Here is a 26,807-nt window from a genome sequence, read left to right on the forward strand (position 1 = left end):
ACTGCACACTCCTCCCATCAGGTTCCGTAACATTCCTAATGCAAATAGTTTCCTTCCTATAAAATATAATTTATCTAATGCCAGAGGAACAGTCAGAATTCCATGATTATTCTGTTTTATAATATTCTCAATGTTTAACATGTACAGACAGAGATGCAACTATTTGGGCACTCAGTTTCCTCTAGCTATGAGATACAGTTGAAACCAATAAAGGTAGTGTCCCAACTACTGCATGCACAAGAGATATTCCCTTTGTACTAGGGACGTTTTCAGGCTAGCAAAGTTCCTGGAACAGCCACCGAGTCATAGCCAACTTGGAAAACTTCATTGACATATTGGTTAGTGAAACAAGCCTGCATTAAGACACTAACTGCAGCAGTATGAAGTTTATTCAATTTCTGTATTTAGTTTTAAAGTTGTGAAATCTACTGCAGATATGCACATAAGAAATGTATGCAAGTCATTAATTGAGTACCTAGTTATGCATTGGGCAGGATTTTCGGGTTGGCGGGCAGGCCCGGGAGCGGCCGGGAAACGGTCCACCGCCCGCGATCAGCCCCCACCGTGATTTCACGCTGGCTGGCCAATTAATGGCCAGCCAGCTTGAAAGGCGTGCTGAGAAGCTGCCAGGTTAGGGGCGGGAGGAGGGCGGGCAACAAAGTCTGAGCATGCGTGTGGTAGCACACAATGAAAGCTCCCTGAAGGCAGAGAGCTGCCTCAGGGAACTGAAGAATATAAAACCCTAAAGATGTGGAAAATGTGAAAAAAATATCCCCACATAGGATTCACTCACATGAAGGTAGATATAATAAAAATTTTCAAAACATTTTTTAAAAAATTGCCAGAAACCTCATCCTGCCCGTGGAGGTGGTTTCCTTAAAAATGCAAAGGCCGCCTGGCCGATTCGCCCGCCTGCCAACCGTAACGTTGGACGGGCAGAGAAAAAACATTTAATTAATTGATTAATGGCCTTAAGAGGCCTCTTAATTGTGGGTCCGCTGCCAGCTCTCACGCGGGCCTGCCGACCGAAATATCGCGCAAGTGTACAATGATGTTGGGGCGCTCACCCGACATCATCCAGCGTTATTTTACACCTGCGGGACGTAAAACTCTGCCCATTGAATTTATAAAACTAGTAAAATATCTCACAAGACTGTCTACAAGAGGACAAAGCATCTTGCATAAAATTAAAAAGACATTATATGTCCATTTCACCCCATTAAAGTATCTTCCATCAGGAATTCAACAGATTAGCTGAAACATTCACGGTTACCATGTCCATATTTTATCCATGCAACTTTAATTGAAGCAGGATTTGTAGTGTCAACACCTTGAAGAGGAACACATCAATTTAAAGCATGGGATTCATATTTTAAAAGACAAGAGTACCAGTGCATTGACTTTATAGTTGTCAAAGTGTATTTAATTGTATTGTGAAAAATTGCTGTGTTACTAATAAATCCTTCGTGCTTATCCAAATCAACATTCTATTAGCATGAAATGATGAAAACTCAGGCTTTAAAGTGCTGCAGACAACAACATAGAGAATATTTTTGTAGTCTCTATTTAAAAGCTTAAGAAAATTCAGGCAGAACATCACATATGCAATGAGCTTTCTTGATTTTTGTTCACCCTCATTTAGTAAAACATTTGCCCCAATTTGAAAACAGTCAGCAAGATTGATGAATGAGATGCTGAGATGGGCTTAAGTTAAATACTTATAGCCTTGTAGGCATTTGTTAGGATTTTATAGAGATGTGGTTAGTATAAGAGGAAAATAATTGTGTTCATCTGTCACCAACTAATGAAACACATTGAAGTTATACTGAAGAAGAGCTCTGATGAAGAGTCATACGGACTCGAAACGTTAACTATATTCCTCTCCGCAGATGCTGTCAGACCTGCTGAGTTTTTCCAGCTATTTTTGTGTTTGTTTTTGAAATTATACTGTTTTGGTTTATGTTCCTAATAATTTTGCATCCTTAAATTCATATTGCTGCGTGTGGTAATTTCCTGCAAAGTCAAAATAAACATTTCGGGTTTATGTGGCAGGAGCCTGCTAAGGAAATTTGAAGCAAGTTACACAAATGAAAACAGAAAAATGCTGCAAAAACCTCAGCAGGCCATTTAGTATATGTGAAGCGAAAATACAAGTTGCCATTTTAGGTGTGGGCCTTTCATCAGAAATGTATTTTACCAAAGATTAGTTGATTCCATGCTTTCCACCCTGTTCTTTATTTTTGAAAATCAAGAAAGAAACCAGAAAACAAGCAGCACAGGAAAAGTCTAAGATGGGAGCACCATATCTATTTTTGATCAAAGTAATTACAGGTTGAATCAGAATCAAACTACATCTTACTTTCTGTAGCATTGACCATGAGGGAAAAGAACAGCCATCAACATGGTCGGGTGATTCTCATTGCAATTCAATTTCAATAACTTTTATATTAAAAAAACTTCTCGGTTTGTTGTTTCCCCTTCCTGTTTCATTTTGATGCATTTTCCTTTAATCTGGACTTGGCAAATTAATGCAACCTCATTGCCAACATGCCTATTTGCTTATTTTAAAATACAAACAATTGTATGAGGACATCAGGGTGTAGATTTTAAACTTGCGACCTGGTTGTGGATTTGTTGCCTGTTATACAAACCACCTAATTTCCAATTCCACAGAAATCAATGGGAACGTCCAAGCGTATATTTGTAAAAATCTGAATAGTAATCGGAACATCCAGTATATCTCTCTGCTAAGCAACATTGACAAACACATTTATTGATGTACTATGATTCAGGTTCTAGACCAGATACAAATTTATTGATTCAGAAAAGAAAGCATTGAATGGATCTTTGGGTTCAAGTACAGGTCTCAAATTTTCACACACACATTCTGCCCTTGCATGGGACAGATGTGAAACAATGTCATATTTTTCACATATTTACCAAAAAAAGTTGTCAAGTCTTCTGCAGGACCTGTTTTAACTCTGACTGAATCTGTAGATTTAACACATCTTCCGTCATCTGTGCCATCCCCATCATTCCAACTCAGTAATGATTCACAGGTAGTGCAAAATTCTTTCATGATCTTTATGCAATCATAGTTAAAAGCCTGTACACTAAAAGATCACTCTTGGAATAAAGGCACATTTGTACTGAATGCAGTAGGTGCAAAATGGAATCGGATATATTTGACTATATCCAAGCAGCACAGAGGTTTAGAATAGGGGAATATATATATATACACAGGTATTAAAAAGTAATTCTGGGTTTTATTCAGAATCATTGCTAACCAGGTCATCAAGGGGAGTAATAAACTACTAGGAATTAGGCCATGTGCAGTATAAGTAGGGGTAAATTATACTACTGCAAACATTGTAGGCAGACTCTTGGACCTACTGCATTTTCAACTTGACCATATTCTCTTTGACACATTTAGGTTTACAAACGAAGGTCTCAAGAATATTTTCAATTTCAATCCATTTCTTGGAGGCAAAGAAAGGGAAGCCGTGTGTAGAAAAGAGTTAAAATTCAATTATTGATCTGCAAATTTGTGCTCACAAAATAATTAACAAAAGGTCAAGATTTACTAAACTCTTTATAAAAAAAGTGTTTAATTTTTGCTTTCCCAATTACTTAAAATTTTGCTTGAGCAATAATACTTTACAGAATTTTTGATAATTCTAAGAGTGCTATTTTAGTACAACATATCCCATTTCTGTATAGTTTGAAATCAATGAGAAATACTAAAAAAGGGCAGAAATTCTCAAACCGGACTAGAAGTGCCTTGTTTTTAAAGTTGTTACTCTATCCAGTCACAAACAAAACGCTTTGCACTAAAGCAGTAAAGTACAAGAAATTTATAACATTTCCTAACAATCTTCAACTCAGGTACCAGACTGCGTGCTATTAAATCTTTCCCCAGCCTAGGAATCAGATTTTATTATCATAATGTGGAAAACATATACAACTATTGCCAGTCAAAGGACATTCTTAATTTGGAAAAAAACACATGTCAATCTTTATCATTCCCATTCACCCTTGCCAATATATTTTATACATCAAAAAAATCAGATTAGTGCACCTGGATGTTCTGTAATTACAATCAACTACAATGTGACCTTTTGCAGAAAGTAGCTGATGGCCTGTTGCACAAAAGCCCATTGTCAAGTGCTGTGGAAGTTAGTGATTACAAAATAGTAATTTTCCATTTCCTACAGTCAGGTTACAGTGAGAATCAGAGGCACTTAGTTTCAGAACTTTTGTGAATTTGCAGCCCAATATCATTTTCTAAGTGTAAACTAAACAGAATATAAAAGAAAACAGTAATTTGATACTCCTCTGATGCTGCAGTGTCCATATTGAATCAACATAATGCAACATTATTGAATCAATCCAGCTTCTTGCTCTCGATGTGACAACCTTTCTGCAATTCTTTAACTTCTCATGAGAGTTCCCACAGGGTTCTGTACCTATCTTAGCAGTGTCACATGTTTCCAAATAAATTGTCTCCTGGCAAACATTCTTTTCCCAAAATAGTTTTAAAATAGTCAACATCTTTTAAAAAATATAAAAATGTGTTACTAGTGTTTTTAGGTCTCAATTTCTTTGTACTTTAATTGCAGAACTATGAACAGCTTGGCATTTCGTTGAACAGGAAGCAGAAGAGTATTGCCAATCTTCCTCGAGTTTCCCCAAATCTGATAAATGTAGACAATAGGTTTAGCTTTCTCAGTTATGGTGGGTAAATAGTCTGTAGCTCCTATTCAAATTAAAAGAGTTTTCAGAGAAAAAACATTAACCTTGTTTTTCTTGGTAGAAGCAGATAGTGAAAACAAAAGACAGGCCAGTTCCTCCCCTATTCGACATGCAGTCTTCAGCAACACGACATTGGCATAAATTCACTTCAGGTTTTTAAGGCAAATTCGTCTAGTAGTGTTTGTGTTCTACGACATTAGCTTCATTTTATTAAGACCAATGAAGGTAAGTAGCTCCCATATGAACAAGAGGCGGTAAAGCAAGTAAATAGGTTGTTGACAAGCTGAGGTAATTCTTCCATCAATCAGAATTTGCACATTCAACTTGGCTCAGCCAAGAGAAAAGTTGAGAAACAGTGAGATAGAAAGAGAAAGACAAAAAAAAAAAGACAGATAGACGGGAAGAATGAAATAAAGAGATAAAGAGTAAAGAAGAAACAGACAACTGTTAGTCCTTCTCTCTAGTCCATTTGATCATTGTTTCAGGTGACCGGTATAAGAATATCAGTTTGGCATATAGCTCTTCCTCCACCTCCAACTCTCCATTTTCTCTCACGAGGAAGATATCATGGCATAGTTTCAAGATACGATCCACACAAGGCAGCTCCTCAAACATGATAGAATATGAGATTTCACTGAAGAAGCCTCGCACAAACTTCCCAACAACCAGCACGATTGAGACGTAAAGACCCATTATTCTGAAAAATAAGAAAATCTAGATTAAGAAAAGGCCATTTAGCTCGTCAATCCTACACCATCCAGAGCCCATGAATCATTAATCCTATGATGGACTCTCCTCCGTCCACCCTTACTTTAAAGAAAATGGATTTTCTTCCTCTATCTCCCCTGAGAACATTAAAACAATATTGTTAATATTTCTATTACCATTTTAGAGCAAATATTGGTCCAGATGGTTTAAGACAGAAGATTGGGGGTTCCAGCCCCACTTCAGAGATGAGCACATAATCCAGGGTGACTTTTCAGTGTACTACTCAGAGTGCTATAAGATACTTTCCTACATCACAACAGTGACTAAGCTTCAAATGTATTTAAATAGGCTGTGAAGTGCTTTGGGATGTACAGTGATGAAAAGATTAAGGGTTGGATTTTGCAGTCAGTGGAGAAGCAATGACATTTGCCACTGACCTCGACGAAAACTGCCTACAAAGATCTAGCAATCTCTATCGCACATTTTTTTCACTTTCCCAATGTCAGTTTAAATGTCACCAAGAAGATGAGATCTTCAGGTGTCCAGCAGCAATGTTATCATCAAGCACAGACACATAGAAACTAGGAGCAGGAGTAGGCCATTTGTCCTTCGAGCCTGCTCCACCATTCAATATGATCATGGCTGATTCTCTATCTCAACGTCATATTCCCACTTTCTCTCCATTCCCCTTGATGCCCCTAATAATCAAAAATTTATCAATTTTGTTCTTGAATAGAATCAGTGACCCAGCCTCCACAGCCTTCTATGGTAGAGAATTCTACAGGTTGACCACCCTCTGAGTGAAGAAAATTTTCCTCATCTCAGTCCTAAATGGCCTGCCCCATATCCTGAGACTGTGGCCCCTGGTTCTAGACTCCTCAGCCAGGGGAAACATCCCCCCAGTCTGTCCAGCCCTGTTAGAATTTTATACGTTTCAATCAGACCTCCTCTCATTCTCCTAAACTCTAGTGAATCAATTTCTCCTCATACAACAGTCTTGCCAGCCCCAGTATCAGCCTAATGAGCCTTCGCTGCACTCCCTCTATGGCAAGTATATCCTTTCTTAGGTAGGGAGACCAAAATTGCACGCAATACTCCAGGTGTGGTCTCACCAAGGCCCTGTATAACTGCAGTAAGACATCTCTACTTCTGAACTCAAATCCTCTTGCAATGAAAGGCCAACATACCATTTGCCTTCCTAATTGCTTGCTGCACTTGCCTGTTTACTTTCATTGACTGGTGTACAAGGACACCCAGATCTCTTTGTACATCCACATTTCCCAATATATCACCATTTAAATAATACTCTGCCTTTCTGTTTTTCACACCAAAGTATATAACTTCACATTTATCCACGTTATACTGCATCTGCCATGTGTTTGCCCACACACACAACTTATCTAAATCGCCCTGAAGTCTCCTTGCATCCTCCTCACAACCCCACCCAGTTTCGTGAAATCAGCAAACTTTGAAATATTGCACTTGGTTCCCTCATCAAAGTCATTTATATATATGGTGAATAGCTGGGACCCACGCACTGATCCCTGCGGTACACCACTTGTCACTGCCTGCCACCCGGAAAAAGACGCATTTATTCCCACTCTCTGTTTCCGGTCTGTCAACCAATTCTCAATCCAAGCCAGTATATTACCCCCAATCCCATGTGCTTTAATTTTGCCCACTAGCCTCTTATGTGGGACCTTATCAAAAGCCTTCTTGAAATCCAAATACACTACATCCACTGGCTCTCCCTTATCTATTCTACTAGTTACATCCTCAAAAAACTCCAGTAGATTACTTAAGCATAATTTCCCTTTCATAAACCTATGCTGACTTTGTCTAATCCCGTTAATGCTTTCCAAGTGTTCTGTTACCAAGTCTTTTATAATAGACTCTAGCATTTTCCCCACTACTTATGTTAGGCTAACTGGTCTGTAATTCTCTATTTTTTCTCTCCCTCCTTTTTAAAAAAAAATAGTGGGGTTACATTTGCCACCCTCCAATCTGTAGGAACTGCTCCAGAGTCTATAGAATTTTGGAAGATGACCACCAATATATCCAATATTTCCAGGGCCACTTCTTTTAGTACTCTGGGGTGTTAATTATCAGGCCCTGGGGATTTTTCAGCCTTTAACCCCATTAGTTTCTCTAGCATCATTTTTTTACTAATACTGTTTTTATTTAATTCCTCCTTCTCACTAGACCCTTGGTTCCCTAACGTTTCTGGGAAATTATTTGTGTCCTCTTTTGTGAAGACAGAACCAAAATATGTGTTCAATTCTCCTGTCATTTCTTTGTTCCCCATTATAATTTCCCCTGTTTCTGATTGTAAGGGACCTACGTTTGTCTTAGCTAATCTTTTTCTCTTCACATATTTATAGAAGCTTTTACAATCAGTTTTTATTTTCCTTGCAAGTTTATCTCATATTCCATTTTCCCCTTCTTGATCAATCTCTTTGTCCACTTCTGCTGAATTCTAAACTGCTCCCAATCCTCAGGCTTGCTGCTTTTTCTGGCAATTTTATACGTTTCCTCTTTGGATCTAATACTATCCCTAATTTCTTTTGTAAGCCATGGTTGAGCCACCTTTCCTGTTTTATTTTTGTGCCAGACAGGAATGAATAATTGTTGTAATTCATGCACACGTTCCTTAAATATTAGCCATTGCCTATCCACTGTCAACCCTTTTAGTAAGTTTCCCCAATCCATCATTGCCAACTCGTGCCCCATACCCTCGTAGTTCCCTTTATTTAGATTCAGGACCCTAGTTTCAGATTCAACTTCTTCACTCTCCATCTTAATGAACAATTCTATCATTTTATGGTCGCTCTACAGGGATCATAACAAATTAAAAACCGTTATGGAGGTAGGCAGTTACAACTGCATCAGGACCCGAATGACATTATAGGACCCTGATTTACATAAACTTATGAGGCTCCCAGCTGAGTCAGGCAGATGCCTTAACTGTACAAAAAAAGTGGCATGAAATGGCCGTGGAAGGAGTAAAGAGCAGCAAGTCCCTTGCTTGGATTTTAACTCTTGTTTCTGCTGCTTTGATTAAAGATATTCTGAAATATATCAAAGTCAAATTAACAAAGATCATATTTTAATATTTAATTATTTCTAGTTCCAACTACTGCATCATTAATATGCAGAACATTTTACCAAAGCTTTATTATGTAAGGAAAACAATTGCTATTGTTACATTTCTGAAAGAAACATACCCATGTCCAGCGAGGAAGCCCAGGCTTGGTGGGCTGACCTTGTCATTGAAGATAATCATCTGCAGTTCAATACATTCATTTTGTTTGCATTCTTCAGTCTTGGTCTGTATCACCCACCATTCCAAGATACTGTCAGAATCATTTGCATTCATATCAACATGCCTTTGTAGTTCCATTGTCACATTCAGGTAGCTATCTTCATGTTCTGTCAATGGTGAAAAGTTTTCAATACAGTAATTTAGAAGGAATAAATCTTGTTAATTTTTACTGCACAATTTTGATTTGTATCAATATGTTTACTTAACGAGCAAAATCCCAATTAACGTACTTGCAACAAGCCCATTCATATACTGTTGAATAATGTTGTGTGTTAGTGTGCAGTAATCAACTCCAGTAATGCCTCTAGTGTGCGACCCATGCATCCAACCTGCTTACAATGAAAGCCATGTTTCCACACGAAATACGATACCAGCAGACCCCTGGCATGCTGAAACAATGATTCTGTTGCATGGACAGCCTGGCAGAGCCCGAGAGTACTCAGCAGAGTATGTGTTAGGATTCATGGTGGTCTGCTACATACTACACAATCTCAGCATGATCAGTGGACAATCATGACCACCAGCTATATGAGGAGCAGCAGGAGAATGAGAAGGAAGAGGAAGAGAAAGGGAACAGGCAATTTAGGCAGCTGCTTTTTGACCAGCTTCCCATGAGGAACCCATCAGAGCACAATTCCAGTAACCACAACCCCAATTCCCCATTCACTAAGATCCCTTCACCTTCCCTTTCCTGTCATTAACAATCATGGTCCCCATTTGGCCACAATGCAAAAATAAAATACACCACAGAATAAACATTCCAAACCAAATTTAGAAATAAAATCATGCCATCTTGAAAATGAATCAATAATCACCATTGTACATGCCATTAGTGCCTGTCTTACATATGCTTTTTCGTGTCCCAGTGCTCCTATTTGCTAGTCAAGTGGCTGCAGCATGGCTGGTGGAAGGCTGCAGACTTCTGGTGAAGGAGATTGCAGGTGGCCTTGGTAGACAATGCCGAGCAGCTCTGGGCGTAGAGGGCTCAGCCTTGGACTGTATCACATCGACATGGGCAGCAACAGTCCGGGATGGCTGACAGGAAACAGCAAGAACATTGGCGGAGTGACAGGGCTGGGATGATGAATGCTGTCACCCTGAAAGAGAACAGCAGGTTCGTTCTCCATGAAGCCTCTACTACTCCCCCAGACGACGGATTGCTAGGCCGCTGTGACAACTCGCAAGCTCCTTTGTGCACCAATCCACAGCCATGATGGCAGCAGCATGAGTATGCATCGCAGCGTGCAGGCATTGGGTGGCCGCTGCTTGTGCTGCAACAAATGTTGCGAGATCAGCTGTCATACGCCACATCATGATTGGTTCCACAATTGTGTGAACAAAGTTGGCCGGCATTTCCATGCTGGAAAGGCTGGGCCCCAAGCTCTGTGCAAAGCCCTGTGTCAAGTTGATGCCCGTTTCCTCCATGTTCCTTAACACTGACCCCAGGCTTTTTGGCAGACCACTGGGCATTTTGCTGTGTATCCCTATGAACCTTCTTCTGTAGGCTGCCCCAACAAAGTGCTCACCTGAGCGGTCAGCAACTGACCTCATGTGGTACTTCACCTTCTCCTTCCCCCTCCCCCAGCACCCCCTGGTGATCTGGCACCTACATCATCCTTCTTCTTGCCTTGGCTGCAGGCCACTTGTTCACAAAGGGCAGAACTTAACGTCCCGTGGGCAGGCATGCACCCGACCCGATTGGGCATAAAATCGCACGAGATAACATTGGGCTAGCGTCCCGACATCATCACGCACTCACGTGATATTTCGCTCGGCGGAGGTGTTAGTATTGGCTGGATGCTGAAATCACAGGCAGCATTGAAGTTAACATGCTGCCTGCATTGCAACCAACAGACATGGGTTAATCACACATCACAAGCCCCGAGCCTGTTTTCAGGGCTTTTGAATTTATCACCCCCCGATGTCTCTCACATTTCTGCATGATGTACGGTGTTCACTCAAGGGCAAAATTTAAGTCTTACATATTTTGCTGTTCAGCTCTCGAACAGAGTTTTGAAACCATCCAGTAACAGAGTATAAAAAGATTAAAAAGTTACGGATGGAATAAATGTGTTCAACCTTTAGTTCTATCGCAGCAACAATTTTCCACAGGATTTTGTTTAATGTTTCAAGGAATCCTGAATGGTGGAAAATTAGCAGAGCAACTGTGGAGATCAGACAACATTACTTAGGCCACATTATAGCAAAGAGAAGCTGAGATTTTCCGATGAAAATATTTAATATTGCAAGATAAACTTCCTCATAAAACCCTTTGCTGTCAGTAAATATTGTAGTTAATAATTTTAAATAAAATAAGGTTTCCCACTACGTCAATAAGTAATTTTACCCGGATACATCTGTTCGACAGGTTTAGCATCTGGCCCATTCGGAGCTCTAATGTACTTTGGCAACATGTGTGAAATCAATCTGTAAATAAAAGTCACAAAAAACATCAAATCAACACATTTTGTTTGATCTCCAGGGACAATCCTGCGTCTTTAGTGGGGAGTGGTGCAAATAGTGAGCATATCGTGGGAAATCCTGGGTGTGCATACTGCAATTTCCCATCCACTAAAACTCATGAATGGAAAGTCACATGATGCACATTCACAACGCACTCCCTGTGAGCAAGTCTGACAAATGGTAATGCTGGAATGCATAACCATTACGTCAACTTTTATTTCCAGCATTTCCTATTGCCAAAATCACTATTAGATATTAAAGTTAAATATCTAATAATAATTCTAGCAACAAAAGATGTTTGGTCATGCCCCTTTAATTCTTTTCGCATAGTTTCCAACCCGCATGCCCAATCCAACATTCTCTAATCTGCCATGACCTTTGATAGAACAACTGTGGTTAGAATTTCCCAAGCTAACATGGTTCACATGCTGTCCATGCACGCCTATTGCAGGACTCAAATTCAACGATATTATTATTAAAGGGATCACGATATTGGTAACATAGGGCACTGAGTTCATTTTTTTTTGCAGCATTTCAGAGTATTGAGTAATTTATTATTTTGAAGATTTTGGCACTATTGTTGCATAAAAATAAAACTACTTTTTATATAGCTGATTCCAAAATAGAGATGATGCATTCATCTATATAATCTACGCTATCCTTTTGCAATGATTTGCATTAAAATAATCGTCTGGTAGTACAGAACTTGAGTATTGCTGAAAAAAGAGACATGCTGTCAAAGCTTTTTATCTTGTACTCATCAGGACAGAATTCACACAAAATACCAATTGTAAAGGGAACAATAATCTATACTGCATGAGAAGAGAGTGCTGGTTGGTTGGCAAATGGACTCTGATTGGTAGAGGTGTTGCCATGGAGAACATGCCAGGAGCAGTTAACTGCCAAGCCTTTGTTTAAATTCAAACCAGGCAGGTTGACTTTGATTGGTCAAGGCATTGCCATGGGGAATGAACCAGAGAATGAATGTCCCCAAAGCTTTTGTTTAGTTGGAAAAGGTACAATGCAAGGATATTCTCCTTCTGTCTGCAGAGGACAGGCATTAGTGCAAAAGTTTGTATTAGTGATATAAGTATCAGCCTGCTGGATTCCACTCTTGACTTGTGCAAAATTGGTTCCTTTTAATGATATTTTCAACTATATTATAGCTTTCACCTTGAAAGGGAAAATGGTTGCAGGGTTGACCAGTAATTGTTTGAAGTATTTCATTTGAAAGAGTTAGGGTAATCATATTTGGGATTCATTCAATGATTTTCAGATTATTCAAGTACAAATTTACAAATGACCAGCTTCACTTGCAAATCAGGCTGAACCTTTTGAGTTATTTCCATTAGTCACATTATGCCACAACTGTAAAAACCTTAGTAATGCTTCATAAATGTATGAGGCCTATTCCTTCATGAATTTAGAAATGTTCTCCAAGCATGTGAGAATGTAATATTGCTTCCACACAGACAAGCATTAAAACCAGTTTAATTCTGAGATAACAGTGGCATTATCAGCACTCGGATAAATAAAATAAATAAAGCATACACTGGCTCCTTCCGAGTTCCCAGGAGAAGATCTGCTAATTGTTTCCGCACAGGGTTATTTGGTTCCAGATCGATAGTGTGCTTCTCTGATGCGTGTTCATGTACTCCACCTAGGCTCAGATCCCTGTGGACATAAAGTTATTAAATGTTGTCCTAATTGAATCACAGGAATCAATCCATTTATTTAACAATGGTATTAGTAACATCAACCTCTAACCTGAATTGAATCTCAAAAATGCATTCATTTTAACTTATTTTATATATGGTCTAGTTAGGACTGCAGAGTGAGTAATACTTGAGACGTAAGAAGTGAACCTTATCTTTTAATAAAAATGGGACAAAGCTCGTTTTCCTCCATGACAAATTGTCATCACTGGCTGTCCCTCCAATAAAGGATAACATCTACTCAAGGTCTTGAGTTTCTGCCATGGGTCTTCATGTAGCTGAACAGCCCAATTCTCGACCCAAGATTTTTGAGCACATGGAACGAGGTAGTGGGAGTGCAGGGTTTGCTTCTTTTCCTCCCCCTCCTCTGCTCTGCTGCTGCTCTTCCTCATCATAAAAATTCTATTAAAAATAATTCCCTAACAAAAGTGTATTTTCAGAAAGTGCCATTTCAAAGCCCCGCCCATCATTGTAATTTGGTTTCCTGCTTGTTAATTGTGGGTATGCTAACAAATGTTCCAGCAATATTGATTTGGAATTTGTGTTGCTTCTTGTCTAACACAGTGACCTTGCTATGCCTAGGTACTTGATACTGATGGACAGAGTTACTGTGTTTGATTAATCAAAGACCGAACCTTGGCCAACAATCTCACGAACTAGCTAAATAAACTTTGTTGTCTAGATGTATAGTATTAAGGCCATTCTCTTGGCCTTCTAGCCCTACTCTACTTCCCCCTCTCCTCCACCCACTCTACCTTTCTTTTCTTCCTCTTCTGGCCTACAACATTTCAGCCCTCCCTTGGCACTAGTCCAACTGCCAACTCTCACACCTCTCTCTCTAACTCTGCTTGGCCTAAAACAAGCAATTCATATTGATTCAAGAGCAAATAGCATCATAGAAACATTTAGAATTAAAATCTGAAACAAAAACAGAAAATGCTGGAAAAACTCAGGTCTGGCAGCATCTGTGGAGAGAGAAACCGAGTTAACGTTTCAAGTTCCTATGACTCTTCTTCAGAGCTTGGCCAACAACAGCTCTGAAGAAGAGTCATACAGACTTGAAACGTTAACTCTGTGTCTCTCTCCACAGATGCTGTTAGACCTGAGTTTTTCCAGCATTTTCTGTTTTTGTTTCAGATTTCCAGCATCCGCAGTATTATGCTTTTATCTTAGAATTAAAATGTGTTTATTGTTATTTTTGATTTCTCAATTTTTCCATTATTCCATTTTCTGTATCAAGTTAAATGTTCAATTAAAATGCAAAAAAATGAATATAATACATGTTTACCAAAAAAGTTATATTTTCAGGTTTAACATTTCCTATTTGCACTGTGCATAGCGGAATCATAAATAGATCCTTGATCATTTTTATGATTTTGCAGCTTATAGCACACAGAGAAAATCTTCGGCTTTCATTTTAAAAGTATAGCATTTTGTTCCAGCTATTTGATAGCAGTGATATTGAACAGGGAATTCCTACCTTTGAAAGGTCCACATAAGGCGAAGTGTCATCACGGAATTATGGCTGTTTAATTCAGTAATCATTGCCTGACGACTAGGTGGACTGACACTCCATAGTGATCCTGAGCTTCCCTCTATATGTGCAGTCATGACATCTTCATAACCGTAGAGCGAGATAAACTGCATAGCAGCCTTCAAGAGAGGACAGAAACCATTTTTGATGTCAAGAAATGTGCACCTGCAGCTTACAATAAAGTGGAGTTCTCATTGAAAAATTACTAGTCAAAGATTTTGTACATACATGCAAAATTAGAAAACTAGAAATAGCTGATTAACACCTTCAAAAAAGCTCACACAGACTGGTTGGGTAAACAGCCTGTTTCCATTTAATAATTTCTATTTAAATAGCTGACATGTCAAAAACAGTCCTTAATATTTCCCTCTGATGTGTAGTTACACTGAAGAAGCAGTAGGGACGGACCTGTAATAATATAAGCTGCACGCATATTCAACATTCCATCACTTGTTTAAGAGAAAGATTTCTGCAGCACTAATTTTTCTCCATGAGCATGCAGATAGAGAATCTGAAGTTTTAACTGCCCAAGTTAAATAAAGGCTACTGGAATAGATAACTTAAATCTTGAACCATTAATTCTTAACCATCTCACAAATTGACATATTTTTACATACTCAATCCAGGATGATAAGAAAAGGAGGAGGCCATTCAATCCCTCGAGCCTGTTCTGGGATTCAATGAGATTATGGCTGATCTGTATCTTAACTCTGTCCATCTGCCTTGGCTCTTATGTCCTTCTTGCACAAAAATCTATGGATCTCAGATTTAAAATTATTAATTGAGCTTTTTGTGGGAGAGAGTTCCACACTTTAACCGACCTTCATGTGAAGAAGTGTTTCCTAACTTCTCTCCTAAATATCCTGGCTTTCATTGTAAGGTTATGTCCTTTTGTTTTAGACTCCCCTACCAAGGGAAAAAGTTTCTCTCTAGCTACCCTATCAATTCCTCAATCAAATCGCCCCTTATCATTCTAGGTTCCAGGGAATTCAGTATAATCTATGTACTGACTTCATATTAAAGTGTGTACACTGGCTAAATTACAATTTTTTGTCACATTTTTTTCCTCTCCCACCCTCAAGTTGTCGGGTTCCTCACTGGGATATGGTTCTTTAGAAGTGATTGCTCACTAAAGTCAGTGGATGAAACATTTTCTGATGGTAAATAGTTGGTAGCTGCCTTTAAACAATATGCTGGAACTGCTAGTATATCCAACAGCACATTTGGAGAACTGTTTGACCCCATTCAAACAATCTAATGCTTTGAAGGGTTCTAATTTAGGTAGGACAGGGTACAGGCAAGTATCTTTCCTAATAAGAAAAACAATGTTTAAACGTCCTACTTAGTGAGAGACCAGGCCAGCCCAAGAGGGCCGCAATCAAGTAAGCAATCACATTTTATGTTCCAATTTCTTTTTATTGTTTGCTTTTCTTTTTGATTTGCTGGTGGTTAATCGGGCTTATTGAATGTTACTTTCCTGATGTTAGCACTATATGCATCACATTAGAGAACTTATAATACAATAGTACAAAGGAAATATAACATTACAGATTAAAAAAAAATAACTTACTGGATTGCGTTCAAATGTTGAACAAAGGTCATCGTAATCCTTTTGGTTGAATGGTTTTAGAGAATGTTGCTGTGCACTCATTGTAAACAGGGGCTGCAAACAAAGTTAAAGCAACATTTATTATAATTAATTACATTTAACTAAAAACACTGTTTTAAGATCATTCTTACAGTATTAATGATTATAATCTACACAATCCGAGGCAAAAATTTATTCAAAGCAATAGGGAGTGAATCTGACAGTAACAATGTGATGCTTAGAATAATAATTAGCCCTTTGGTCAACAGTAATGGTGCACAATTTTCCTCCATTATGGATTACCACAGGAAACACACCATGGGCTTATATCTTTTGGAGTGTCCTATCTAATTTCCATGGGTCAACCAACTTTTAATAATCTTTTAATATCACCAATGGATTCACAAAACGATTTGTGGCCACTGCTAGGATTTCACTCTTTTAAGGGACGAGAGAGCAGGGAGAGAAGAGAGATCTATTGTTGATACAGCTTTTATATAGCTGCAGCAATGTTAAAAGCCATGGCAGCCATTTTGTGTCCAAACAAATCTCTACAAAGTGTAAGGCTAGTGGATGCTTAGGGCGCTATATACTACTTGCCTAAAACATCCAAAGGGACTGTTAGATTCTTCATGCCCCTTTCCTTCCTGTGCATGTCTTACTTTCTTCACAACATGTAAGGAAGCACCAAAAAAAAACATACAATACCGAATTGTTTGATTCCTGTACCTGTTATCACCTATTAGGGAATGCTGACTCACGCTTCAGGTGTATTTCATATGATTGCAAGCAAAGAGCCTTCCCCCTCCTTACATTTTTTCTTAAAAGGAGAAAGGTGGCCAATAAGCTCCGTAAAGGGAGCACTAACAAGTAGGAAGTAAATGTTGGTTAACAAATTCAGTAGGAAAGCACACAACTTTTTAAAATATGGAATGATTTGGGAGAAGGTGAGCAATACTCAATACAACGGGTAGCAAAATGTTTTCTAATTGGGAGACTTGGGGCTGGATTTTCAGAATCTGGTTGACCCTGGAGGCTCTTAAAAATGGTAGGCGGGGCCTGGATGTGGACGTCCTGTATCATTTCTGGTAGATCCCAATTTTGCCAGTAGGGGGAAGGGGGCAGGGTGTGAATCACACAGGCGGGAAACCCAACTCAGCAGGGCCATTTGAAATTAGTGCTGAGTTCAAACAGATGCTATTTTCACTATTCCAAGGGACTTAACCTACAGTATGGGATTCATAAATTTATGGAGGAGGCATAAATGCTTGCTAAGAGTGGATAAGATATGTTTAAGTGTCAATGTCTGAAATTATTTAAATCTCCAGCCCTTTAAAAATGAAAAAAAACAGACTTCAGCTGACAGATAGAGTAACAAAGCAGACACCCACTGCTGGAGAGCATTTTCAGGCCTGCTGGTGTAGTTTAGAGAAAAAACATTAGTCATTTCTTCTTGCAGTTTCAATAGACTTCATTGCTGACATTTCCCAAGGACTGTTATTACAGATGAGTCCATTATGAATGCCTGTCTGAGTTTCAAAAGCTAAAAAAAATCTCAGCAGGAACTGAGTTCACATTTTTATTGACAGTTTTAAGAGACTATTAAAGGATTAACTGTCTTTGATGTGGTTACTAAATAGAAGTTTGTTTTACAACAGATTGACTACTTGAGGGGATTTAAAATCTTTGAATGACTTTCTTGAATTAGATTCTTTTCAGCATCAAGTGTGTATGAGTGAGAGCTCTCTCTGATTTTTATAAGTTTATTTTTGTTTTCAACTTCGCATGGTTCCTGGAGTCTGCCCATCATGGATACTGGGTAAGTAGCTATGGGAGTGACATAGGTTGGGATGAAGGTATGAGGGGACGTGTAGGTGGCATGGTGGAATGAGGGGGCATAGGGGTATGACGGGGCTGTCTTACAGCCGATAGCGGCTGGCTGTAACAGTACTAGCAAAGAATCAGGAATAGGGTTACAACATATACCATCAGCTGGGAGATGCAAGGATACTTGCTAACCATAACTTTGTTGGAGTCATGCTTGTTTCTGCTTTGAGGTCGTTTATTATTTCCAGCTTACTAACATCATCAGCATCACTGCTAGTACTGAGAGTATCTTTTTGGCTGATGGAGAACAGGTTACCTCCGATAGCACTGGCTCATAATGCTGGTTCATTTCACTAGTATCCCTGCTCATTGCAGATATAATGAGGCTCAGAGTGCTACCTGCATTGTGACTGAACAGGCCATTAGGTGCCTGAAAGCCTGATTCGGAGGCCTTCTTGGGGAAAGCCTCAGGGTTAGTGCCCCCCATCAACATCATCAAGGAAAATAATAGAAATAAAATATCTACCTATAAGTAGATGGGCTGCCAAAATGGAAAATGTAATCCATTTGCATCTTTTTTGCTTATGCATCGCATAGATTGAAGAAGATTTGGAATTGACTTTTCTTATATGCTGAAACCAGGCATGAAGAACTCTCACAGCTTTTAGTGGTAAACAATTACCTGATAGCCACCAAGTTTGACTGTTACTGTCACATCTATTGGATGATTCACCACGCCGACTACTGATCTGACCAATGACATGAATAGAAGGGGAAACCAGATGATGCAGATGAGGAAAAGAATGATGAGGCCTCCCATTCCATACTTCACAATTTTCTTTTTCTTCTGACCCTTAGGTTGTGGATATCTCTACAAAGACACAATCACAACTGCCCATTAGGAAGAGCTCGCAGGGTTTTAAAAACTAATGTGCAGTAGTAAAATACTGCAGCAGAGCCCATTCCCATTTAGAACTGATATTTTAGGCATTTCATGAAGTAAAAATAATGACCCAAAAGTTGCCGTCAAAATAACAGTGAGGTTAATAGCACTCAATGTTATTTAAGCACAAATGCTGCACCAACTTCAGGTGAGACGAGATGCGTGACCAAACGAGGAATTCAAAAAAATTGCTGCTGGATATACACCACCTCTCTGCCATTAGCTTCACAAAAACAACACCTTGCGTGGTTCCCCGTTTGATTGTATTGGGCAGTGTGGAGTTCCTGTTCTGGCACTGCAGTACACTTGCCACAGAAAGTTGAGTCATATCATTTCAACAACTTGTATTTATTTAGCACCTTTATTCTAGTAAAAAAAGTTCCAACATGCTTCGCAGGAGTGTTATCAAACAAAATGTTCAAGTTCAAATACCCTTGTAACAATGTAGTGTGAGGTACTGCCGGTCAACCTCTCCGGAACTGAGGATTAACTATTACAAGTCTTATTTCTTCAGGTATTGTGTTTTCTTGGTCCCTTTTATCTCATTCCAATCTTTTCCCTCTTTATATTTGTCTTTCTGTAACTGATTTGATATTGAATTCACACAGTCTAATTTACACTTCCTTCATAGTCTTTGCACTGATATTTTCAGAATTCTTCAAACTGATTGGTTAAGAAGACACAGTTGCCTCACATTCAGCAACTTGCAGGGCAAAATATTGGCAACATTAATTGGGCAAGGGAAAACTTAACTAACAGTGGGCAACATTCGTTGGCCTGTCACAGCAATCACTGGGCCAATAAGGATGTCCCTCCCATGATGTAAATACATAATTAAAGATAATAATTATTCCAGGGCAGACAATTAACTACAAAATTGAGAACTCCCAACAGGAGACAAGATTAAATCAAGTTCAATTCATCCATTGATGTTTGCATTCAGCTTTCTCCTACAGGCTAGATTTTGTCAATCTTGGTCATCAGTTTCAGTCTTAATATAAATTAAGGCAAGTCAATAGTGAGAATAGGCCATTTAACCAACCAAAGCTCCTCCTTCTTGCATCACACCATCCAACTGTGTTTGGAATAGGCCAGATGAATTTACTTCTATTATCCTTCCTGGTGAATTTTTACTGCAAGTACATGCTCATTTAAATTTACTTCTCATTTTATTTATGTCCTATGGTCTTACTTTCTGGTCTTACTTTGAAGTAATATTCTGAAAGTACCTCATCTGTACATATTTAACGTACAGTACTTAAATGGTGGGAGAGAGGAGTGAATATTAACAAATGAAGATTGGATGTGTAGTATAAAGGATTAACAGATGGGATATGCTAATATATGACCTACATGATGATGTGCCACTGATACTAGCCAGTCATGTGTCAAGACTCTTGAGACAGAGGTTTCAATCATGCCTAAGAGCTATGTGCCTATTCTGTAACCTGTTTAGAAGTAGTACGAATAAATAAGTGTTAAGCAGATACCAGTGTATGTCTACAGTCTGTCTAACAAGCAAGTCCCATGCCTAGAGTCCAAGACAGAAGAACCCAATCTCAGAACAGGATGCAACTTTGGGAGGTGGAGCAAAATGATTATTCCATGATATCAAGTCAGAATTTTCCCTGTCAAATAACATGATAATTTATTATAGTAAGTTATTATTTAATGGGCTAATAACTAAAGAACTGGCCAAGCTGATTACAACCATGAATCATGTATTTCATGTTAAATGGATAGGGCATTTTATATATTTCTAGATATATATGCTAGAGATATATCTCTATGGCAAAATCTGAGACATTTCTGTAAATAAAAACAGTATTATTTCGTGCTTTACCAATAAACAGCTTCAATATTCAGATTTTTGTCCGTAGTAAGTTAGTATCTCATTTATTATCAAAAGTTTGGATAAAAATTTTCATTTTAAATTCACTGGAACTCGCTGTGGCTGCTGCCCTGACTGATATCAGCTAACCAAGGATCAAGCCTGGGGCTGATTGTCACAGTTTTACATTTGGTTTCAGTGCCTTGTTGCTGCCCTCTCTCAAGCTAGAAGCATGTGTGGATGCCAAATGGGAAGAGATCAGGTTTTGCTCTTCTGGAATTGTGTACTTGTCCCGATGCAATTTTGAAGCACAACAAAATTCATGTATGGGGAAACAGAACCAAACTATGTCCTCTCACTGTTGATGTATATTCTGCGTCAACACAATCAATTTTCAAACAATTCATTAGTGTTAGTATGATGTGAGGTGAGGGGTGAAATAAAACAATGATAAATTCTGACAAATTCTTGATTGCCTTAGTTTTGCTGCATGTAAACCGCCCAATATAAAATTGTGTTTTTCACTAGCCATAGGCAGGAACATATGGTGAACAAGCTTACATCAGATATCCCTGGGAAACTTCTGTAAATCTAGAACATAGCTCCTCAATGAAAATAACTGAAATGTGCAAGAATGATTAAATTGTGAAATGAATGTTTAGCTTGAAGACAATATTTAATGTAAGAATGCAAATACAGCACAGTACCAGATGAGATGGTGTTCTTAATCCTTCGGGGAGTAGATTTTTAAAAATATGTTACAAATATATGCCAAATCTTGTCCAAACTTTTGATAATAAATGGTTTACTAACCTACTAGGAGCAAATATCTGAACTTTGAAGCTCACTGGATAAACCTACTGACCCATTGGAGGAGGTTTATAAAATATTCTAATACATTGATATAAATTATTGTACAGTGGATAGATTCGGTAGATTGGAATCCATGGGAAATTATCTTGCTTGGAGTATTAAACTTGGATGCCATACGTTGGAGGCCAGCACATTGCACCTTGGAGCAGTCTGACACCATCCTTCAATGAGCTCGATTGATCAGGGCCATTGCTGCAGAGCAGGGTGAAGAACATCCCACAAACAGGACTGAGAAATGTTAGTAGTTGCGCTACCCTGGGCTGTTCATATCTGTATCCTAAGGGATGATTACTGAGCTCCACTGCCAGAGCAAAACATTTGGCCACTGGCAGCAGAGTGAAAGAAAGAAAGACTTGCAATTATATAATGCCTTTCACAGCCACCGGATGTCCAAAGTGATTTACAGCCAATGAAGTACTTGTTAAAAAAAGTGTAGTCACTGTTGCAGCCAATTTGCGCAAGCTCTCACGAACAGCAATGGGATTACTGACCACAAAATCTGTTTCTGCGATATTGATTGAGGGATAAATACTGGTCAAGATGCCAGGAATAACTTCCCAGTTCTTCCTCAAAATAGCACCATGCAATCTTTTGTGCCTTGAGAGAGCAAACAGGGCTTTGGCTTAACACGCCTCATCTGGAAAACAGTGCAGTTCTCCCTCAGTATTTAAAGATACATTCTGCTCATTTCAAGACTTTGCAAAGCTAAGCTAAACAAGGTCTCTTGCTGAAATTAAACAGCATTTTACTTTTATACAACAAAATTAATTGATACTGAGTGAGGCTGTTTATCATCAGAGCAAATACCTTTTCTGTCTCACGGCTGCACTTGATGATAAATATGTTGGCGTAGATGTCTTCAACACACATCCAGCTTGAGAGGGAGAGTGTGGTGTCTGTGCAAACCCAGTCCATCACAGCACGAAGCTCCACCAAAAACGGTACAAGACGAAAGCTAAAATATATATATGTATATATATAAAAAACGGGGCTATCCTGAAAGATACAGGCTGCACAAACATATGGCTCATGAAATAAAGTTACAGCAAAATGTCACAATAACCTAAGGACTCAACTCATTGCCTTAACCTACAGGTCCCAGCTGGCCTGTAAAGGTTGAAAAGGTCGGAGCATATCGAAAGTAAAATAAAATAAAAACTGTATAATAATTTACAGCAGGGGCACTCAAACTGTGCGTCACAACCCCCTGAGATTTTGGGGTCACCAGCTCCGAGGCAGCATGAGGTGGCCGTGGAGCTGAGACTGAGTTTTCATAGCTGCGAGGCCTTTTTAAGTGTTCATTTCTTTTATGTTGGTGGGCATGGCTTAATCATCTGGTCTCTGAGGCCCAATTGCTGCTACAACCACGGTCTGTAAAAAGATGGATCTTGGCTTATTTCAGGGCAGGCCCAGCAGTTTTAAACCCCTCCACCCTTCAACCCCCGCTAAACAATTCTCAACAACCACACCGCCACCTCCTCAGCTGAACAAATCTCAAACCCCACCCCAACTCCATCCCCCCACCCCCACTAACAATTTTCACCCTGAGGGCACACAAAGTCTGAAGCAGTAAAATGGGGTCACGTTGGGAAAAAAGTTTGGAAAGCACTGATTTACATGTTGCAAAACTAATTGTTCCTACTTACCCTTGGAAGAGAAAAAGGTTCAGATGATTGTATTTCTTTGTGAGGAAATTGCCAAGGATGCGAGTTGGGTAGCCACAGCGGATCTGGTACGCAGATAAAGCAAAGTAGATGCATTTCACAAAATACCAGAGCTGTGCCACTGTATTCTGATTAAACATTCTGTTTAAAAAAACACAGATACATGTGATAAACATGAAAGTCAATGCCTGATTACAGCACTAAACAATTAACTGAACTAATCGTTAAGCTCGAGATATTTACATTGTGGCACGACAGCTTTTTCTCAGCAGTGTGTCAGCAACACAGATTGTGTGGAATTTAACCACTTTAAGTAAATACTTCATCAATAATTCCGTAACAATAAAATACATAACAATATAACCATCGTGCCCACTGATCTTTTCCTCTCCATCTCCAACGTTTTCAAATAACTGCCTCTTATTTATAAATCACATAATGGTTACAGCACAGAAGACAACCATTCGGCCTGTTGCATGTGTGCTAGCTCTCTGAAGGAGCTATTCATCGAGAGCCATGTCCCTGCCTTCTCCCCGTAGCCCTGTCCTTTTCAGATAATAATCCAATTTCCCCTTGAATGCTTCGATTGAACCTGCCTCTGCCACACTGTCGGGCAGTGCATTCCAGATCCTAACCACTCGCTGCGTGAAGAAGTTTTCCCTCATGTTGCCATTGCTTCTTTTGCTAATGCTGCTGTGAAAAACAATAATTTTACACTACCAATCGATAGTACAAAAACAGCAAGCAAATGTGCTTACAGCCTGTGAAGGAAAATAATCTTTTTTTCATGCAGTTTACATGGTGCAGATCTATATACTTGATTATTTGGTTAGAAAGTACTATTCACCCTAACGAGCCTGATTCACCAAAGCCCATGGACAACTTGCCTTATGATAGACAGCACCCAATATCCATACTGCTTGATGCCTCGAGCATGTTTAATCCCCTGTCGATCATCTTATTATTTCATAAAAACAGTTCTGTTTATTCATACATATAAAAGACATGCATGATACAAGTGGGCACAAATCCCAAGTCCCTTTCATAATTTAGCTTGAACCACCTAGTAGTCAACTCGTTCCAAGTGTATTCCTGTCTCTCCAGCTTGGTTGAATTTTTTGAGGGAGTTATTAAATGGGTGATGTCAGATGCCCAATCACGACTGTATATCCTGATTTTCAAAAAGCCTTTGACAAGATGTCACACAAAAAGGCTGCTCCAAAAATGAGGTTGAATCCTGCGGGACTTGGAGGAAGACTTGGGGTTGCATTCTCATAGAAGAAGCTAGTTACTAATGATAATGGTTCCGCGTGGAGAATGAACACAAGTGGAACCCTGAAGGGATCGGTGTTCACTATTTTTATCAATGGTCTGGATGAAGCCGCTAGAGGAACTGTCCACAAGTTCATAAAAAAGATAAAGATATATAGGGTTGTAAAGGCTGGAGATGAGAAAAATAGTTTGCAAACAGCTCTAGATCTGAAAGAGGAATGGGACCATTTCTGGCAGATGCCTTTTAATAAAATTAAAGTGCACTTGAAAGGGACAACAACAAGCATGTGTGAACCATGTAGGGTCACAGGCCTAAAGCTGCTGAGCAGAAGGGCCTGCATGTTATGGTGCATGAATCACTGAAGGTTCATGAACAGTGCTGCCAGGCTATTGAGTGTTATGATGATTAAATACAACACATACAAAAAACCTATGCTGTCCGTGTAAAAGGCCTTGGTTTGGCCACATCTAGAATACAGTGTTCATTTTTGGTCCTCTCACTTAGTCGGTAATCTACAACCTCTGGAAAAGGTTCACATAAGGGCCTTTGTGTCTTTTTACTCCACAAAAGAGTGGACTTCAAGATTTGATTGAAGCCACTGGAATAAAAAAAGGCTTCAAGTTGGTTCAAATAGATAGTCCATTTGAACTAGCTAAGTTAAGGAGGCATGGGGACACGAGTTCCATAAGCATAGAGCTGGGTGAGTTCCTCAGAGTTGCAAAATATTTGCATACAAGTGGGTCACTGGAAAATGTGTCCCCCAGTCTGGGCTTGGAGAGGAATTTCACAGTTTTCCCCAAAACTAACCTAAGCTTTTTCTCTCCTTTTTTACCTTTCTTAATAAATTGTATGGCTTGGTGGATATGGAAGGGGATAATGGTGTGCAGAAGTTACACTGTGCCAGAATGGACAGGCTCTATGGCCCAGCTGGACCTTAACATAAATATGTAACTTATGTCAAGTGCACAGGCCACAACAAAGAACCTTAAGGCTACATTGTGTAGATGGCTATTTAGGTATAATTCTGAAAGTTGACCAATTAGAAGATGATGATGTCAGCTAACTAGCGATGAAGTAGTATCAGAATTTTCTCTGTACTATATGGTGATGATCAAATGTTAAAATAATGTAAGAACTGGAACTTCCATCCTTGCACTTGAGAGATTATTCTAAACATTTATGGGTGTCTGTTGCTGACACAGTATCTGTATAAGTATGGTAATAATATGAATTATCATTGTTACCACTCAAACGTGCGAAAACAAAAATGATCACCAGGTTTGGTCTTAATTTTTCTTGTTTTAATTCCCTTCCTGTCCTCAGAATTTCCTTTCAAACACTACTAAATATCCTAGTTACCGTTCTGTGACTGCAGGTAATATGAAGAACATCCAGAAATGTATTCCAAAGACAAGGATTATCTGGAAAATGAGCTTCCCCAGTACAGTTTTGCGCAGGTACAGTGCACGGTCTATCACCATTGTGGAGAACTGAATCAGCACCATCACTAGGAAAGCCTCAGGAACCTGATCATCAGACAGAGTCGATGCAATATCAGCAGCTGCTGAATGTTTCTATTTGGGAAAGAAAGAGACTTCAGTGTATATAAAAATCAGAACGTGGCTGTTAAAGATAATGTCTACTCACTATGTTAGCAAACCAAGAACTAAAGCAGGCAGCTCAAACAACAAAAAGTTGTCAATGAATTCTAAGAATTGATCCAATTTCTAGCCCCTCTATTTGGAGAACACATGCTGCTTAGTGGCTATAATGTCTAGGGGGTGGGGGGATGCAAAAACTAAGCCTCAAGTTTAAAAATCTTTGATATGGCAACCCTATTCAACTGGAAGCTGCCAACAGGAAATGAAAGTATCTTGTAGATATGTCTTGAATGAAAACTAGCTAACCTTTGAAAAAGGCTTTTATAAAATTGCAAAAATTAATAAACTTGTTATTTTAAAAGTTATTTTCTTGGTAACGAAAGTTATAATCAAAATGAAACTTTCGTTCACATTATAAACACTATTTTAGCTATACCTCGCAGTCCAATGAATTTGATGAATGACTTGCTGAGCCATATAGACCCCAGGTTCAGCACCCAGTTAATTGGGTCAGCTGACCTTAGTGGGGATTCAGCAGAGCGCCATGGATTGGGGAGGACAAAATAAGGAGGACATTTGTTTTAAAATGAGTCAGGTTTCTGGATTGCAATCCAAAAAAAAAGCAAATGCTGGTCTGGATATTGTTAATTAGATTTAGCTGTTATACGCCTACCTGTCAAATTTTCCAATGACACTCTAATATTATGAAGGCT

The 26,807-nt window shown here is 39.0% G+C and overlaps 1 protein-coding gene across 5 annotated transcripts in view; it reads right to left on the bottom strand.

Annotated features, from left to right (window-relative positions):
• Positions 1-3,597: 3,597 nt before the first annotated feature.
• Positions 3,598-26,807, bottom strand: part of piezo1 (piezo type mechanosensitive ion channel component 1 (Er blood group)) — a 372,144-nt gene continuing 348,934 nt past the window's right edge. For all 5 annotated transcript variants that reach the window (XM_078544496.1, XM_078544493.1, XM_078544495.1 and 2 more), the window contains 10 exons: positions 25,853-26,067; positions 23,203-23,361; positions 22,364-22,511; positions 18,592-18,780; positions 16,065-16,157; positions 14,441-14,613; positions 12,797-12,919; positions 11,130-11,209; positions 8,685-8,889; positions 3,598-5,449 (listed from right to left, as the gene is read on the bottom strand). In XM_078544496.1, the coding sequence (XP_078400622.1) occupies positions 5,200-5,449; positions 8,685-8,889; positions 11,130-11,209; positions 12,797-12,919; positions 14,441-14,613; positions 16,065-16,157; positions 18,592-18,780; positions 22,364-22,511; positions 23,203-23,361; positions 25,853-26,067 (1,635 nt within the window). In that variant the 3' untranslated portion in view covers positions 3,598-5,199. The remainder of the gene's footprint in view (positions 5,450-8,684; positions 8,890-11,129; positions 11,210-12,796; positions 12,920-14,440; positions 14,614-16,064; positions 16,158-18,591; positions 18,781-22,363; positions 22,512-23,202; positions 23,362-25,852; positions 26,068-26,807) is intronic.

The sequence above is a fragment of the Cetorhinus maximus genome, chromosome 6 (assembly GCF_964194155.1).
Source record: "Cetorhinus maximus chromosome 6, sCetMax3.hap1.1, whole genome shotgun sequence".
NCBI lineage: Eukaryota > Metazoa > Chordata > Chondrichthyes > Lamniformes > Cetorhinidae > Cetorhinus > Cetorhinus maximus.